Source organism: Hypanus sabinus, chromosome 12 (genome assembly GCF_030144855.1).
Source record: "Hypanus sabinus isolate sHypSab1 chromosome 12, sHypSab1.hap1, whole genome shotgun sequence".
Lineage (NCBI taxonomy): Eukaryota > Metazoa > Chordata > Chondrichthyes > Myliobatiformes > Dasyatidae > Hypanus > Hypanus sabinus.
In genome coordinates, this window is record NC_082717.1 from 83465434 (window position 1) to 83484505 (window position 19072).

At 43.1% G+C, this 19072-nt stretch overlaps 1 protein-coding gene across 2 annotated transcripts in view; it reads right to left on the minus strand.

The window, feature by feature from the left end:
* The window catches only part of dtd1 (D-aminoacyl-tRNA deacylase 1), a 167454-nt gene extending 159424 nt beyond the window's left edge, over positions 1-8030 (minus strand). The window contains exon 1 of one of the 2 annotated variants that reach the window (XM_059986301.1): positions 7848-8030. In XM_059986301.1, the coding sequence (XP_059842284.1) occupies positions 7848-7890 (43 nt within the window). In that variant the 5' untranslated portion in view covers positions 7891-8030. The remainder of the gene's footprint in view (positions 1-7847) is intronic. The other variant, XM_059986302.1, reaches the window with a different exon arrangement.
* Positions 8031-19072: the final 11042 nt, after the last annotated feature.

Below are 19072 nucleotides of genomic sequence, written 5' to 3' on the forward strand. Positions count from 1 at the left end.
AAACCCAATGACTTGGCTTCCACAGCTGCCTGTGGCAATGAATTCCACAGATACTCTACCCTCTAGTTAAAAGAGATTTGTCATCTGTTCAAAGAAGACTTCCTTCTATTCTGAAGCTATGCCCTAGACCACCCCCCCATTCGATATTTAGGAGTCTCCCTCGTTTATAGGACATGCCCTTCATTCTCTGCACCTCTCTCCCTTCACCGCACCCAAAATGTCCAATTTCTCGCCTTTCTCAGTTCAGATGAACAGTTGGTGCCCTGTTTCTTCCTTTATAGATGCTGCCTGACCTGCTGAGCATTTCCAGCATTCCTCACATTTTCATAAACCTGCTTGATTTGATTTCCCCCTTTAATGCCACCATCAATCCTATTAAAATAAAACCTTTCCATGTTAAGATTGTCCCAGGCACATCACTATTCCAAATAAAATCCTTCTTCTTATGTTAAAACTCCACACACCCTGCTGTCCTCTTGGAACAGAAATAAATATACAAGGCATGGTAAATCAGCCCCTCCCACATGCTCTACCATCCAAAAAGGTCTGTGATTTCAGTGCCACTTTCCTGCAATAACCTCATAACACTTGACTGGTTTTGCATCAAAGGAATCTAATGATGTTTGGCTTATATATACTTGGCAATTAAGTTCCCACAAACCTCTTGTATGAAGAATTACAAAGATTTGTTCCCTTCTACATAAAGAAATTTCTCATCTCTGTCCTAAGTAATTGGCCCTTTTCATTTTAAACAGCGAGCCCTGTTTCTAAAGGCCTCAGTCCGAGGTCACATAATCCCAGCGTGTACCCTGTCTGAACATACAAGGACCTGGTCTGCTTCAATGAGAACAGCTCTCAATCTCCTCAACTCCAGGGAGTTTCAGACAGCTTCCTTAACTCGAAATTCCAGAGACCATGCCGAACCTTTGGTGCATTCTCTCAGCCACAGATATATCCTCTGTAAGACGGCAAACCAGCATGATATTCTATGTGCTCACACCAGCACTGCGTAATGCAAGATACCATCACTTCTGTACTCAATTCCTCAAACAATAATGGTAACACAACCTTGGTCTTCCAATTTGATTGTTGAGCCTCTTTTTCAGTGACTCGTGTACCAGGGTGCCCCCGCCCTTCGATCTCTTACATTTGAAAAATGCTTTACTGTGCTCTTGACCAAAGCGGATAGCCTCAACATCTTTCCAACCCACGTTCCACCTGCCACATCCGTAACCTTTCACTTAGCTTTCCTCGGGCCTAAAGTTTGTCAGCAGCCTCCTTACCACTGACACTGCCAGCCAGCTTCGTGCTAATAAACCTGGATAGACTGCACTTCTCATCCGCAGCACGGACATACATGCCAAGCTCCGATCCCAGCAGCACCCCACTGCTGATCCACAAATGGCCACTGTGAACCAGCCCACTATCCACAACCATAAATTATCAGCAAGCCCCTTGCTCCACTTCGATTGAGCAACTCCTTGCCTGGCATCTTATCTATTTCTAAACATCACACATCCATGTATTCAGCTGATTATAACCTCAGAAATTATTGTCATTTCATTGACCTTGTGGTTATTTTCCACCTTCCTGAAAAAATCCCATTATTGCAGATTCTAGAATATTCTGCACTCTTGGCATCATCCATTGATCCCTCTAATGTACACTCACTAAAAAAATTCTCAACATCACATCAAAGCAGAAATATCTTTTGAACAGCAATTTAATGGTACACTTCTAAGGGCTGTCTATGAACAGGAGACCTGCAATGTCTGCAGTCAGTTCATCCTTGGCGATGGCAGGAAATTGAGGAGTGACACAGTATCATAGTGGTTAGCACAACACTTTACAGCGCCGGGGACGCAGGTTCAATTCCCACCGCCGTCTGTAAGGAGTTTGTATGTTCTCCCCTGTGAATGCACGGGTTTCCTCCGGGTGCTCTAGTTTCCTCCCACAGTCCAAAGACATAAGGGGTAGTAGGTTAATCGGTCATATGGATATAATTGGACAGCATCTGTTCAACAGACTGGAAGGGCCTGTTACCAGGCTTTTTTTTTAAAAAACAAAAAAAAAATTCAGGCAGGATCTATGTAAAGGAATAACCCATTGACATTTTGGGCAGAGACCCTTCATCAGGACTGGGACAGGATCAAGAAGGTTTTCAGCCCAAAACGTCAACTGGTGTGTGAGTGTGAGTGTGTGGATTTTCAGCATCTGCAGAATCTCTTGCGTTTAGGAAATTGAGGAGCTGTTAAAATCATATACAGTGCCTATAAAAAGTATTCATGCCCCTTTGGAAGTTGTCATGTTTTACATTGAATCACAGTGGATTTAATGTTTCTTTTGACACTGATCAATTGAAAAGGACTCTTCAGTGTCAAAGTGAAATCAGATCCCTACAAAGTTATCTAAATTAACTACAAATAGAAAACACAAAATAATTGATTGCATAAGTATTCATCCCCTTCATGTCAGTCTTTAGTAGATACACCTTTGGCAGTAATTACAGCCTTGAGTCTGTGTGGACAGGTCTCTATCAGCTTTGCACATCTGGACACTACAACTTTTCCACATACTTCTTTACAAAATTGTTCAAGCTCTGTCAGATTGCATGGGGATCATGACTGAACAGTCCTTTTCAAATCCGGCCACAAACTCCCAATGGGATTGAGGTCTGGACTCTGACTTGGTCACTCCAGGACATTAACTTTGTTGCTTTTAAGCCATTCCTGTGTAGCTTTGGCCTTATTCTTGGGGTCATTGTCTTGCTGGAAAACAAATCTTCTCCCAAGTCACAGTTCTCTTGCAGACTTCATTAAGTTTTCTTCCAGGATTTCCCTGTATTTTGCTGCATTCATTTTACCCTCTATCTTCACAAGATTTCCAGGGCCTGCTGCATCCCCACAACATGATGCAGCCACGCTTCACGGTAGAGATGGTGTGTTTTTAATGATGTGTGGTGTTTGGCTTATGCCAAACATAGCGTTTCGTCGGATAGCTCTATCAGAAACCAAAAGCTCTATTTTGGTTTCATCAGACTATAAAACCTTCTTCCAGCTGATTCCAGATTCTCCCACATACCTTCTGGCAAACTCTAGCCAAGATATCACGTGAGTTTTTTTCCAACAGTGGCTTTCTCTTTGCCACTCTCCCATAAAGCACCTGGGCAACAGCTGTTGTATGCGCAGTCTCTCCCATCTCAGGACTGAAGCTTGTAACTCCTTCAGAGTTGTCACCGGTCTCTTGGTGGCCTCCTTCACTAGTCCCCTTCTTGCATTAGTTTTTGAGAACAGCCTGCTCTACAGAGATTTACAGCTGTGTCATATTCTTTCCATTTCTTGATGACTGAACTGAATATCCAAGGGATATTCAAGAAAAGGGATATCAAGAAAATTTCCAAGTCACTGAATATCCAAGGGATATTCAGTGACTTGGAAATTTTCTTGAATCCAGCTCCTGACTTGTGCTTTTCAATAAACTTTTCACAGAGTTGCTTGGCATAATCTTTTGTCTTCATAGTGTAGTTTTTGCCAGGATACTGACTCACCAGCAGTTGGACCTTCCAATTATAGGTGTATTTTTACTACAATCAATTGAAACACCTTGACAGGTCTCCAAAAACAGATCTTCATTTAACTAATTATGGGAATTTTAAAACCATATGGCTGCACCAGTGATGATTTGGTGTGTCATATTAGAGGGGAGGTGAATACTTACGCAATTAATTATTTTGTGTTTTCTAGTTGAAATTAATTTAGATCACTTTGCACAGATCTGTTTTTACTTTGATACAAAAGTCTTTTTCTTTCGATCAGTGTCAAAAAAGCTAAATTAACTCTACTGTGATTCAATGTTGTAAAACAATAAAATGTGAAAACTTGCAAGGGGGGAGGGTGAATACTTTTTATAGGCCCGCTACCTACTGCTGGCCTCTTTACAAACTTGTCCCAAACTTATATATCAGTTAGCCCCTAACAATAGGTAATGGATCTTAGATAAGATCCCAGAGTGGTTATGAAGTGTAGAGGAAGTGATAAGAGTTCTACTGGAAACATTGTAGAAAGGCAACAGAAGGAGGAGCAATTGTTATGTTCCTCAAACTTTAATTCTTGCAGCCCAATGGATACCAATCTGCTATTCCTGCAACCCAAAACTCTCCCATTGCCAGCTTTAAGCAATATAAGACTGGAGAGGATGGAACATGAGAAGCTGAGAGGCGATCTTACAAAGAGTTAGACAATTGCTGATGACATAGATAGAGTCAGAGTCTTTCTCCCACGGCAGGGGAGTTAGAGGGCACAAGGTTAAGGTGAGAGGGGAGAAATGTAAAGGAGATCTAAGGGGTAAGCTTTTCCATGCAGAGGGCAGTGGTCATCTATAACAAAGGAGGTATTACAATGTTTAAAAGCCATTTGTACAGGTACTTGGATAGGAAAAGCAGATAGAGATTGGGCCTAATGTGGGCAATAACATTAACGTCGATAAGCATGGTGGATGAGTTGGGTCGAAAGAGCCTGTTTCCGTGCTGTAAGATTCCATGAATACCAAGAGTTAAGAATTAATTATTATGACAAAAATACCTTTTGTCACAATTTGTTGAACAAGAGATAATCGCCTTAGTTTTTTTTTTGACCCAAGAACAAATCCAAGCCTTATCTATCTTCTACTCATCATTAGAGTGCAGACTCATCAAGCTGGAAAGGGCCTAACCAACCCATCCCCTTCTCCAACAGGCCCAAGCCCACTCAACGGGCACCGAGCCAGCTGTAGCAATGGGTGGTGGGGCCTCAGGATCTGCATTCCTACCCTTTGCTCAATGACCCTCAGCTCCTGAATCCCTGCACTGTGCACACAGCAACAAATCCCAAAGGCCTCTCCAACAGCAACTTCCAGCCTCTACCAGCCAATACGACAGCAGCAGCAGGTACATGCAAAACCTTAGCACAGAAACCTCCCATTCAGCCCATATTGGACCTATATCAGTACTCCTTCATCAAGGATGCTTCAAATCCATGGAGCTCCGGGATTTTGCTGGAACTTGAAGATCTGACTTTCAGGGAAAGGTTGAATAAGGTTGGGACTTTAATCCCCGAAGCACAGGAGAATGAGGGCTGATTTGACAGAGGTATGCAGAGTTATGAGGGGTACAGACGGGGTGAATGCAACTGTTTTTTCCACTGAGGATGGGTGAGACTTAAACTAGAGGGCGTAGGATAAGGGTGAAAGGTGACATGTTTAAGGGGAACATGAGGGGAAACTTCCTGACTCGGGGGGGGGGGGGGGTTGTTAGTGTGAAACGAGCTGCCAGTGTAAGTGGTAGACGTGGGTTCAACTTCAACACTTAAGTGAAATTTGGATTAAGTACGTAGATGGGAGGGGTATGGAAGGCTATGGTCCGGGTGCTGGTTAATGGGACAAGTCAGAATAACATTTTGGCAAGGACAAGATGGACCAAAGGGCCTGTTTCTGTGCTGTGTGACTCTACAACTCCCTCATTAAAATATCAATGGGCAAATGCACATGGAATTCTACAGGTCTCATCTCCTATTCCAACATCCTACCAACAAAAGGGAAAGTAGATGAAAGATCAAGCTATGATTTAACACACACATCCACAGCCAATTCTTGCTTTTATTACAAAGTTAACACCATCATCAGATCAAAAACGGGGTGGGAGTTATCAGAGTGTAAATTAATATTGGTATATATATATATATATATATATATAGCTTGCTTTAAAGCAGTAGTATGGTTATGCTCCATCAGGATGAGAATATCATTAGTAGAGCCAAATTTAACATTTATTTAACCGTCAGAGAATCTCCACCTTCTCTCCCGATTCACCTGAACCACCATGAGTACTTCAAATGATTCTTACAGCCTTCTCCTTTATTAAGTACACTGTTCTTTGAAGCTCAGAGTACATTTATTATCAAAGTACGTGTACATTATACAACCTTGCGATTTCTCTCCCAACAGGCAGCCACAAACCAGGAAACCCAGAAGAACCCATTAAAAACAAACAAACATCCGGTGCGCAGAGAAGACACAACTCGTGCCAACAATGAAAGTGAGCAACAGCATTCAGAATGAAAGTGAGCCCAGGTTATGACCACTGTGTATTCACAATTACTCCCTGTTCTGCCGTCCCACTGAATTATCTACACTCTTTCCAACATAACCACTCGTCCCCCTCATCTCATCATCCACAGCATTGCGGGGAGCACAAATGGCCTGATTCCCCAGGAATCTTGTTTAAACTATTACTTCATTCCCATCCCTATCAAAGCCACATGAATTAGGATCAGTAGCTGCCTCCTCCAACTTGACTGATTATTACAAATTCCCATGGTAACTAATCAGGATGATAACTTTTAATCAACAAACTCAACGCTTCTAGACCTATCTGTAAATGAGCATTAAATTCCGACAGTTTATCAGAGCCATCTGCCTGAACCAAATAGTTCTGTGGATAAAATTCTGTCCAGGTTTGGTCTCCTGTGGCCACAAAGTGACCATCAGTTTCAAACGCAGGGGTGCACATTTCAGCCTGTTTCCCGAGTCAGACCCTCCACATTACATCTAGATTAGGTGTCAGCTGTTGCCTCAGAGTCAGAAGACTGTGGCCAGGTCCATCTCCAAAAGATTTGAGACAAGCTGGAGTGCAGCTCCAGTGCAATGCTGACAGACTGCTGTCCTGAGTGAAGGAGGTTCTTTTGGATGGGCATAACTAATGCCATGGCAGATCAGAAAAGAAATAGGTTATCCATTGTAATCCTCCATCTGTGCCAAGAAAAAAAATCTGGACATTACCAAGCTGCTCTCTATGAGAGTTGGAGCCACTGGGTCCAATGGGTCTGAAACAGGCCCTCTACATCCATCTCGGCTATCAACTACCATCAATATCAATCTCATTTACCGCCAATTGCACCTCGGCTTTTCAGGCTGCTAGTCCAGAGGCTTTTTATGTGTTGTCAAAGTATCTATCCCCATCAAGCAGAGATTTCCAGATTCCAGTCACCCTCTGGGTAAAAAAATAATCTTCCCCAGATCCCCGCTCAGCCACCACAACCCCTTCATTACAGATGTGAACACACCTCATTAGCCGTTCAGAATGTTCACAGAGCACAAAGAGGAGGGAGGCGGGTTTCATTTTTTCCCCCTCAAGTTTAGACCGCGCAATATCAACCAAGCACCAACACGGGAAGTTTTTAAACACCATTCATCGACTGTCGTATACAAACAGCACAACGGCCTAATCTGTCAAATGCTGAGAAGAGTAAACACGCTGCATTCACAAGCCAGCCATGTCAGGGGTTGGGAATCCAAAATGATTCACCCCACACGTCTGTGGACAATTTTCATTCGCGAACACGGAGTCTGCTTCCACCGGAACCTCAATAACAAGCAGCATGAAATATTCCCACAATGTCCACTTGCACAATAGATTGCCTGGACGCATATCACGAGGACGAAATCGTGGGTTAGGTGAGGAATAATTCGATAAGCCCCTTGCACAGAATTGGGGTGGCCGATTGGGTAAAATTTCAAAGTGTGCACAGTACTGCGCAGGAGAATGCAGATCCCAACCTATTTAGCACGGAGCCCCTGGCTGCGAATCTTCCCCCGTCTCACGACCCGCTTCCGCCTTCTGTGTAGTATTTTCTCGTGCTGGGGATTAATAAGCTTTGGGCTGGGGGCTGCACACATACGGAAGGAGTCCTACGTTTGAGGAACATCGCTGGTAATGAGCCAGCAGACACGAACGCTGCCCTGCATGGGGAATGCCACACAACGCGAGGGAAATCCTTCTTTATTCCTCAGCCCGTGCCCCAACCCGGACTGACCTGTCACACTGGCCTTTGCGACCCTCTGAATGATGGCCTTCATGGTGTCGAGCCGAGGAGGCAGCGCACGGTCGCCGGGAGCTTCCTGGGTGCAGCCGCAGTGTTGAGCCAGACGGCGATGGGGCGGCGCTGGCGAAACTCGGCGCAATGTTTCCCCTACAGGGCGGGAGCAGCGCTACACGCGGCGTGCTCTTCCTCCACACAAAGAGGGCTTTCCTCGACAACCGGAGTGGCACAGTCAGCCCATGCCTTTTATACATTCCCAAAAGAAAGTAAGGAGTTATTTACATGAATCGTGCATTGATCGCTGTACCTACGCTGTAAGCGGACCAACACCTCCACGGTGTCAATAAACCAATAGTATTTACAAAATCCAGGGACCAGTCTTCGTGACTCGTTCTTCGGCAAGACGAGGGAGATCTGTGGCACATTTATACCATAAGCAAGAGCAACACTATAAGGTCCAGTACAGTTTCAGACAGTCATATTTTTTATATTGTTGGGAAATGGTTCCTATTTCCATACTGGCTCATGGGGTAACCCCAATGAGTATTTTCCACACCATTATTAGGGGGAATAGATACAGTACAGTGGACAGCCAACGCCTCTTCCCCAGGGCACCACTGCTCAGTACAAGAGGACATGGCTTTAAGGTAAGGGGAGGGAAGTTCAAGGGGGATATTAGAGGAAGGTTTTTTACTCAGAGAGTGGTTGGTGCGTGGAATGCACTGCCTGAGTCAGTGGTGGAGGCAGATACACTAGTGAAGTTTAAGAGACTACTAGACAGGTATATGGAGGAATTTAAGGTGGGGGGATATATGGGAGGCAGGGTTTAAGAGTCGGCACAACATTGTGGGCCAAAGGGCCTGTAAAGTGCTGTACTATTCTATGTTCTATTATCATCAATTCCCCAGCGGGCTCTTATCACTCACCTGTGGACTGAGGGCCAGTTGACCTTCCAGCCCATACATTTTGGAGTGTGAAAGGAAACAGGAGCTCTTGGGAGAACTAACGTGATAACAGGGAGAACATGGAAAACCAACAGAGTTGGGACTGAAGCCAGTTTGCAGGAGCAATGAGATCACGGGTGCCCAAACTGGGGTCCACTGACCCCTTGCTTAATGGCATGGTCCACAGCGTAAAAAAGGCCTGGAACCCTTGTATGAGAAAGTGGTTTTACAGCGGCACCACTGTGCTGTCATGTTTATAAACCCGAATCAGGTTTATCATCACCAGCGTGTGTCGTGAAATTTGTTAACTTAGCAGCAGCAGTTCAATACAATACATAATATAGAAGAGTTAATTAATTACAGTATACATATATTGAATAGATTAAAAATCATGCAAAAGCAGAAATAGTACATATTAAAAAAGTGAGATAGTGTTCACGGGTTCAGGAATCGGATGGCAGAAGGGAAGAAGCTGTTCCTGAATCGCTGAGTGTGTGCCTTCAGGCTTCTGTACCTCCTACCGGATCGTAACATTGAGAAAAGGGCATGCCCTGGGTACTGGAGGTCCTTAATTATGGACGCTGCCTTTCTGAAACACCGCTCCTTGAAGATGTCCTGGGTACTTTGTAGGCTGGTACCCAAGATGGAGCCGACTAAATTTACAACCTTCTGCAGCTTCTTTCGATCCTGTGCAGTAGCTCCTCCCCCCCCATACCAGACAGTGATGCAGCCACAATCTTAACTTTACCTCTTCCCTTCCCCCTCTTTCTTGACGAGGAGTTGATGTTTGCTCAGGCCAATTCCACTGGCACCAGGAGATCTCACTGTGGCCTGTCCATACCTTGAATCTATCAGTTTAACACAGACTCTCTTAGTCAACAGTGTGCTCTGCCTGTCCTTTCTCCCATGGGTAGATGAGATAACTTATGCTACCTCCTTCTATTTGAAGCATGGTGTTGAATGATGCTCTGATCACCTCGACTGCCCTGGTGTGTCTGTGAACACACCTTTGTAAATCTGGCTGTCTCCCTTCCCCTACCAAGGTGCACCTTCTTCAGTTTCAGACCAAAGATAGGTTTGGCTGTAGTACAAAGTACTACAGATAGACAGTTTGGGTCTATCGCAGGGCAGAAAACTTCCAATGCATGCTTTCCATCATCACACCACTAAAACAATAAGGGCATGCTGCTCGAGCATTAGCAAAAGGCGTAGCACTGAGATGCAAAAGGAGACAATCAGATAGATGCCTACATTTCAAAGCTGCAGAGAGGCAGAGTGGAAAGATGTACAGGGAGAGAGTTTCAGAACTTAGGGTTAGGCTGCTGGAAGCATGACTATTAATTCTGGAACAATTAAAATTAGAGATGTATACAAGCATTTTTAATAGGCTGGTTGACATGACAGGATTCTCCCCAGTGGTACAAACCCAAGTGAACGTGTTACATTTCTGAAGGTGGCTTTCAGAATGTCCTCGACATGTTTTCTCTGTGACACTGCCCATCCTGGAACTACTTCCAGAAATCTGCCACCGAATTTACCAGTTCAGCCACTTCCACGAATAATTCATTGAATTTTAACTTGATACCTGTGGCATGAAAGACTGCAACAAAGCCCGCCTGTCTTCGAGAATAAGGGAAAGGCTATTGCATTGCAATCATTGGTGCAAGCAGTTATCAGCAGCCTCCAATTAGATTCAATCAATGCAGAGCAGTTTGAATGACTGAAGACAAGTTTAACCCATAGACCAAAGACCGAAACAACCGGTGGGCTGAAGAACATAAAGTGAAGGCTCCAGCTTTGCAGATAGTAATGGCACAGCTCAAGAGCTAGATAGAAATAGATATGTCTAATTATAGCATGGTTAAAATTATTAAAGGGCTAACCAAAGGTTAAAAAACAAAATTTCAAGTCTGACGCAGAGTTTTGACCCGAACATTGACAATTCCTTACCCCCTCCTACAGATGTTGCTGCGTCCACTGAGTTCCTCAGCAGGTTATTTGTTGCTTCAGATTCCAGCATCCGCAGACACTTGATAATTATGATAAACCTTATATCAGGCACTTTTTGGGTCTCTGCTGAAATATTGTGTCCAGTTCTGACATTACACTTGGAGAAAGATATTACGGAGATCAGAGATGATTTAATAGAATCGTGCCAGGAGAAGAATTATATTGTTTCAGAGGCTAAGAGAAAATGAGTTTGTCCTCTGTAAAATGGAGAAGATTAAGAATAGGTTTGACAGAATCATGATTGATTTGATTGGGTAAATAAAGAGAAGCACTCTCAAAGTCAAAGTCAAGTTTATTGTCATCTGCACAAGTATAAGCATGCACAGGTGCAGTGATCTGCCTACTTCTAGCAGCATCACAGGCATATAGCATTAGAGACACAAAATTTATAAGAAAAACATAAATTACACTAGAATGCAACTCTAAAAAGTCTGTTTTAGTGCAAAGTGGTCAAAATCTTGATAGCTTGTTCAAAAATTACAGTCAAAATGCTGAGTTTCAGCTATTCTACAGAACAATACTGGAGAGATATAGGTTTTCTATAGAATGGAACAAGCATATCACCAACGTAGGTTGACAAGGTATCAGCTTCAATGCAAAATGAGGCAGGCAAGTGTGGTGGGTGATAATCGAGCTTGCAGGTAGTGTGGGGAAAGTGAATATAACATTGACAATAATATGGAAAATGCAGAGTAGATCAGCATATTGAAACCCTGTAAATGTGTCCATCATGTAGTGAAAGCACAAAGAAACAGCTGAGAATATTTGAGGTTAAACTAGAAGGAAGTTAAATTTAAGATTTAACTGCAAATAATACTTTTAATAAAATCCAAAGTTTGCCTAGACAGAGGAATGCACTTTGCTAACAAGAATAACCATAAATTCAATTGAAACTGCAATTATAGCTAACAGCATGTTTTTAGGTGCCTATGGGTAAAATAAACTTTTTTTCCTCCTGAAAATTCAGCTTGTATATAATTGCTTCATGCTGCTAATTTAATACAAATTCAATACTCTCGATGTTTCCAACAAGCTGGAATATTTTTTACTATACGGCCAGTTTCTACAATGATCAGAAAGAATCTACCTTCCAGCTGTCATAGTCCAAGGAGATTCAAAATCTGTCAATATGACTTGTCTACAATTTTCTTCCTCGTATATTTTTGTCATCGTAAAATAACAATTTGGTCTGGAATTCTGTTGAATAGTTTTTGTAATGCTTATGATGCTCCAAACATTGTTTCAAACACCAAAATGTTCTTGTTTTAATTTATTTTCTGAATATGCCCATTGGGATGACAATGAGCCATTCTATCACAGGTTGCTGTCACTCTGTTGAAAATGCCCCCACTGCTGTTGGGTAGGGAATTCTAGGACTTAAATTCATTGGAGCAACAGTCTTATATTTCCAATTTAAGATAGTGTACAAATGCACCTTCTGCTCTTTTCTTACTTGGAGTTAAGAGATTGTGGGTTTGATTAATACAGTACAAGCAATTTACAGAGTTCTGTAGGACATTTGGTGTATGGGACACACTGCATTCCGGGCTGCAGATGGTGGAGGGAGTGAATGTTTTGGGTTGGGACAGGGTGCATTTCAAGCAGGCTGCTCAGTCCTGGCTGGTGTCAAGCCTCTTGAGTGTTGGGTGTTGCTTGTAATATATCTAACTCAAGGTTAACCAACAGTCACCAGGAATTAGCCACAAGAATTCAAGATTCAAGATTGTTTATTGTCATTCATCAGTATAAAAGTGTAAAAGAGAACAAAATGATCATTACTCCAGATCCAACACAGCATAACAAAACACAATAAGCATAAGGAACATAATTAAAAACACAATAAATATCAATACATAAGATTAGATTATACTGTATGCATACAACATTGGAACTTTCAAAGAAACTTGTGAAAGAGTTTTCAAAAGGCTTCACTTATACAGAGACTCAAGGAAGGGTAACCTAAGGGCACAATTTACTTAGCTGCATTCACCAGAGATTTTCCGTTAGTGTGACCGTCCACAGAGTTGTCAAGATAACCGTCGAAGTAAGAATGTTTCAAATTGCTGATAACACAATGTTTTTCCAAAAAAAAACCAACTTTAATGTAAAAGTCAGTGATTAACTAAACCACGCAGTGTGCGAACATTTTCGGACTTACTTGGATATGTACTGTAGTTGCAAATGGGATGGTCTATTGTGGGTGTGATTTCTGTATTTATTATAGGGAATATGTGGGAGGTTTAAAGCAACATGACAGCCTTGACCACCCATACAGAAGGGAACAAGCTCCTTCAAGTGATCACCAGAGTGAGCAGGTTTCAGAGGCAGAATTAGTGAGTTGTACACCTGAGCTGAAGGTCAGTTACAATTGAGAATTAAATTTGTTTAGGATCTTTAAGAGTACAGAGCCAATATCCTTGCTCAGTATTTGGTATTCTATTATCCTACATAATTTGTTTGTAATACTTGATGTTAAGTTAGAAATAGTGCTTAAGCAAAGGTTATGACCAAGATAATGTTTCAATAAAGGTTTTTTAAGTTCTGGGTTACGCTGCTCTGTGACTTTTAACTAGTTTTACCCCACATGGACTGGTTCATGCCAAATTCAGACACTAGATAAGAGACAACTACAGTTAGAGCTACATTTCTCAAAGCAAGTGTGGAGTATTTGATCATATTCCTAGCTTACACCTAGTGATGATGGAAAGGCTGTGTAACATCAGTTGTCACAGGTTACTCAGCCCATAGCTTGTTCTTGTGCTCAATACTAGATGTACAGTTAGTCCTGTTGAGTTTCTTGTCAATTATTACTCCTAATGACAGTGCCATTGAATATGAAGGGTAGGTGGTTAGGCTCTCTCTGGTTTGAAATGGTTATTGTTTAGCTTGTTAGTCATACAAATGTTACTTGTCACATCTGAATGTTGTCTGATGCAAGCAAGAGTGGACTACATGCTGTTCTGAGAAGGTGCAGCTCGAACTAAACATTGTGCAATTATAAGCAAACACTCCTCACTTCAGATCTTATCATGGAAGCAACGCCATCGACGAAGCTGTTCCAGATGACTCAACTACAAACACTCTCCTAAGGAACTCCTGCAGCAGTGCCCATGACCATCTTCTTTGTGCAGTGTGACTCCAACAGCTGTGGTGGTTTTTCCCTGATTATTAATGATTTCAGGGTGGTGGGGTGGAGATGTGTTTCGACCAAAGAAGGTGTAAGGTGCTCCTTCCCTATGCTAGCCTGCAGGTCACCCTTGGGCAATGATTTCAGGGTGGTGGGGTGGATATATGTTTCTGTCAAAGGAGGTGTAAGGTGCTCCTTCCCTATGCTAGTCTCAGGTCACCCTTGGGCAAGATGCAGCACTTGTTTAGCCCCCTGATCAGGGTCACATGAAGCCAAGGGAGCAGGTGGTAGAGGGTCATGTGAGCAGCTGGTGCATCTCACAAGTCCTGGTTATGTGACCATTGATGCCAGGCATTCTCTGAAGTATATTGATAATGGCTGGGATCACCCATATTATAAGGACACTGCAATGGCAATGGAAAATCATTTTCGTAGAAAAATTTGCCAACAGCAACCAAGGTCAAAAGGCCATGATCGCCCATATATGACAGGCACATGATGATGACGATGGTGACTATTGATTTCAGTTTTACCGGGGCTCCTAGGTGCTGCACCTGATCGAGTGCTGTTTGTCACTCTCACTTGACCCTACCCCAAAATTCAGTTCCTTGACCAATATTTGAACCCAGGTTGTAATGAGATCTGACAAAGCCAACGGTGAACATTGAGGACCAGGTCATTGGGAAGTGTTGCCTGATAATACCATCAGCCCTGTTGCTCTGCTGACAATTGTACACAAGGCTCGAGGCCAAGGAAGACAAGCCGAACCTGGGGTGAAAGGACTATATTTGTGTGTGGTTGGGAGGGACGAATGGGGCTTGTTCTGCTATTGTCATTTCGCTACTTGTTCTGCCAGGCATTGTGGGCATACTATGTTGGCGCTGGAATGTGTGTTGACACTTGTAGACTGCCCCCAGCACACTCTTGGGTGTGTTGGTTGATAAATGCAAATGATGTATTTACTGTAAATGTGATCATTAACTTGAATCTTGCATCTTAATTGCTCAGACTATATTGTTACGAATGTGCCGCAACTCTGAGGGGCCGAAGGGTACAAAGTTGCCCCCTCCTTTTTGAGAATTGCAAGATCTCTATTAATTCGGGTCTGGGACCCAGGAAATGAGAGAGAATCCACAAGGTTTGGAATGTGTCCTGGCCTCAGCGAAACAAAACCATTGATAACGGCTATTGTCTCTTGGAGACAGAATTGTGTATTGAGTACTGTACTATTCATTGAAGCCCCTCATGGGACAACCAGAGTGGGCTGGTTGAGGAAATTGCATCATTCCAACCTGATTGACATCTGAGACCCCGTGAGTAAGGATAAAAGAGGGTCTGGGGAACAACCCCTTTAGACGCACCAGGAGAAACGCAAGAAATCCCGTGACAGCATTTAATAGCGACAGCCGGTGGGGGGGGGGGGGCTCGTGTGCGTCCTTCCCTTGCCTGGGATTGGCGGGCTCACCACGGAAGAAAGGCTTAGCTAAAGAAGAGGCCACAAGTGAACGGCCACACCAACGAGACTCCAACGGATCGAAATCATAAAAGGAATCGGCAAGTTTTTCTCCCAAAACTCTCTCTCTCTCCAACCATTGCAAACCCAGTGGTCCCCAAAGGCTGCAGCCTGCATGAATTGAGTGATTTTTATATTTCCATCAGACAATACATTATCCCCTAGACAACGATAGAGCTTATTTCTTATTATTATTATACCCGCACTTTTAGATTTAGTATTGATGACGTATATTATCTGTATATTTGCATTGATATTATTTTTGTGTATTTTTACTAATAAATACTGTTAAAAATAGTATCATCAGACTTCAACGGACCTCTCTATCTTTGCTGGTAAGTGACCCAGTTACGGTGTTCGTAACAAAGTGGGGGCCTCATCTCGAGATTTGATACCAAATTGGAGGGCCAGTGAATTGGGCTTTTCAGTCTAAACGTGGGTCTGGTTGCACGGGTAACCAGACGGGAAACCAGCAAAGATGGACGTTGACGAATTTATAGAAAACCCAACTCTGGAGGTACTAGAGGCTGCCACAAAGTCAGACTTGATAAATATTGCGAAAGGTCTAAATCTCACAGAGGTGAGGATGTCGATGAAAAAGCGGGAGGTGCGAAGGGCCATAACTCAGTATTATATTGTGAAGAATGTGTTTTCAGCTGAGGTATTGGAAAATATCCCTGAAAAGGTACCAGCTAGTGGGATGGCTCAGTTAGAGTTGGAGAAATTAAGGTTGGAACACGAAATTAAGTTAAAACAGCTGGAAGCAGCTGAAAAAGAGAAGGAGAGAGCTGAAAAGGAGAAGGAAAGAGCTGAGAACCAAAGGGAGAAGGAGAAACAGAGGCAACATGACTTGGACATGGAGAAGTTAAGGCAAGAGCTAAGAGCTCAAGGGCCAGACCAAGAGGAGCGGTTTAATGTTAGTCAGGAGCTTAGGTTAGTACCTCCATTCGAGGGGACAGATGTTGATAGTTATTTCTTGCATTTTGAAAAGGTGGCAGTGAGTCAGAAGTGGCCCAAAGATCAGTGGGTGGCGTTGTTACAAAGTGTGTTAAAAGGGAAGGCACAATGGGCATATGCGGCATTGTCCATGGAGGAGGAGGAGTCTGAGAATGATGAGAAAGTAAAGGAGGCCATTCTTCGAACCTACAAATTGGTACCTGAAGTTCAAAAGTTCAAAAGTACAAAAGTTCAGAAATTTAAAGAAAGGGTGGAATGAGACGTATGCAGAGTTTGCCTATGAGAAGGGTGTGCTCTTGGATCGTTGGTGTGCAGCAGAAATGGTGGAAGAAGATTTTTGGCATCTCAGGGAGTTCACTCTGATTGAGGAATTTAAAGGTTGTGTTTTGGATGATATCCGGATGTATTTGAATGAGAAGCCAAATAAGTCCATCTCTGAATTTACTAGGTTCGCAGATGAATATGCCCTAACCCACAAGACAAAGTTTTCCTTGAATGAAAGTTACCAGAGAGACCGTGGGAACGGTAGAGAAAGCCCGCCGGCTGAGGCAGAGATCCAGCCGGGAGCTAGTGGTAAAATTAAGGAGGAGGAAAGGCAAGACGGCAGGAGAGGTCCTGGCTTGACCTGTTTTAATTGTGGAAAGGTGGGTCATATTGCATGTAAGTGCCTTGCTCCGTGGAAGGAGACAGGAAAGGGGAAAGCAGCAGTCTCCACAGGATGTATTGTGGTGATCAGTAAATCGATGAGAAAGCCCCAGGTAGACAGAATACGAGAGGGGCCTGAGAAATGTATTTCAGAAGGAACCGTGTCTGTGAAAGAGGGAGACACACCAGTTCCAGTGCGGATCTGGAGAGACACTGGAACTGAGCAGTCATTGATTCGCAGTAAGATACGAGACTTTGGTCCTGAGACTGGAGAGGTAGCTTTGAGAGGCATAGGAAAAGGGACAGAAGCTGTGCCTTTGCATAGGATCATTATAAATTGTATCTGGACCAGTTGAAATAGGGGTGCGATCAGAATTCCCGAGAACTGACGTAGACATCCTTCTGGGTAACAATTTAGCTAGTGGTGATGTTTGGTCGGCCATGGAGCTGACGAGCCAGCCTGTAAGTGTTACGGTCCCGCCCTTAGATTCCAAGATCTATCCTGCATGTGCGACCACTCGCAGCAAGTCGAGAAAGGCAGTTGAGAATGAGACCAGTTTAAATCCGGCCAGTATCGATTTGGCTGAGACATTTTTACCGACCCTGTACCAAGAGGAGTTAGAGGGTGGTAAAACGGAGAATAGGAAAGTGAAAGAGAGTAAGGGAGAGGAGGTAGACCTGCCCTTAGCCAGGAGGAAATTTATAGAGGCACGGAGTAAAGATGAGAAACAGATAAGGCTGTTAAAAGGTCCAGGGTTGGACATGGATGATCTGTCTGGTTTGGCAGAACTGTTTGAAGAAGTTGAAAATTCTAAAGGTGTTCCCGATAATGAAATGAGGGCAGTCCTAGATGAAAAGGATGCCATTACCTTGAAGGAGTCTGCTGGGTTGGCAGATGAGGTTGTTTCAGCCTGCGGGGTTGAATTTACTCCAGAAGGGAGTTGCCCAGAGAGTAACTGGGAGGATCAGGGGAATTTAGAATTTGAAAAGGGTACGGGTATTGAAAGCCTGGAAGAGGCAGATGTCCCGTTTGAGTGTGTTCAAGATGTGGATGCAAGTGGTACTGAACCTAGTAATGAAACTCAGGAAAAGTCTGAGGTATTTGATTCAGTTAAAAAGGAATGCAGTCCTTGTGGGTCAGATGGAGTTGGTTCAGTGAAGAAAGGGTTAACCTTGGTAATAGTGGGAAGTGAGAATTCCCAGTTGTTTGTGTTTGAAGGTGTGTTAAAAGTTAGTGAGGAGATAAAAGGTGGTGAGGTGAATATTATTATTGAAGGAAAAGGTAAAAGTGTAGTTCCTAAATTGAATGAAGAAAATTTAAAGTCTGGATTGATGTCAGAAGCAGCAACCAGGCTACAGAGACAATGGCTTGGTAACACGGTGCCTGCGAATCAATTACAGGTTAATTTGGAATGTAAAGGTGCCCCACACACTATTGTTATTCAAGAGAGTGCTGTGAAGAGGCAGAATTTGAAATGCTATTTGAACAAAGAGGGATCGCTTGCAGAGTTTAAACTGAAAACTAATAGCATGAAGGGTCCTGAAGATAAAACTAACAACTTGCTTGAAATTAAAGAATTGTGTGGAAATTCAGAAAATGGTCTAAATTTGGAACACATTGCTGATAAAATAACTCCTATGAAAGGAGCATGCGAAAGCCTATTCCACATTGGTGTACAAGTTAACCACTTGGGAGTTAACTGGAAAAGGGGCGAGGGTTGATGGGATGCCATTTTAAATAACAGGATCCGGTTTTAAGGGATTTCGACAAAGCATGTAAGTGATCACGACAACCCCCATGGAAGATTGACTGTTAAGTTTGAAAGTAAAATAAAAATTAGTATTTGCATGAACTTTTGTAATATACACGTAAGCTAAGATCACAACTCTTTAGTTTTCGTTTGCTGAAGAAAAGGAATAAAAATAGGTGGTTATCAAATTGGAGTCTGATGCTACAAGAATTTATTAAGGTACAAGATGTTAAGATATTAAAGGAAGTGACCATGTAATCGCTAACTGTTTA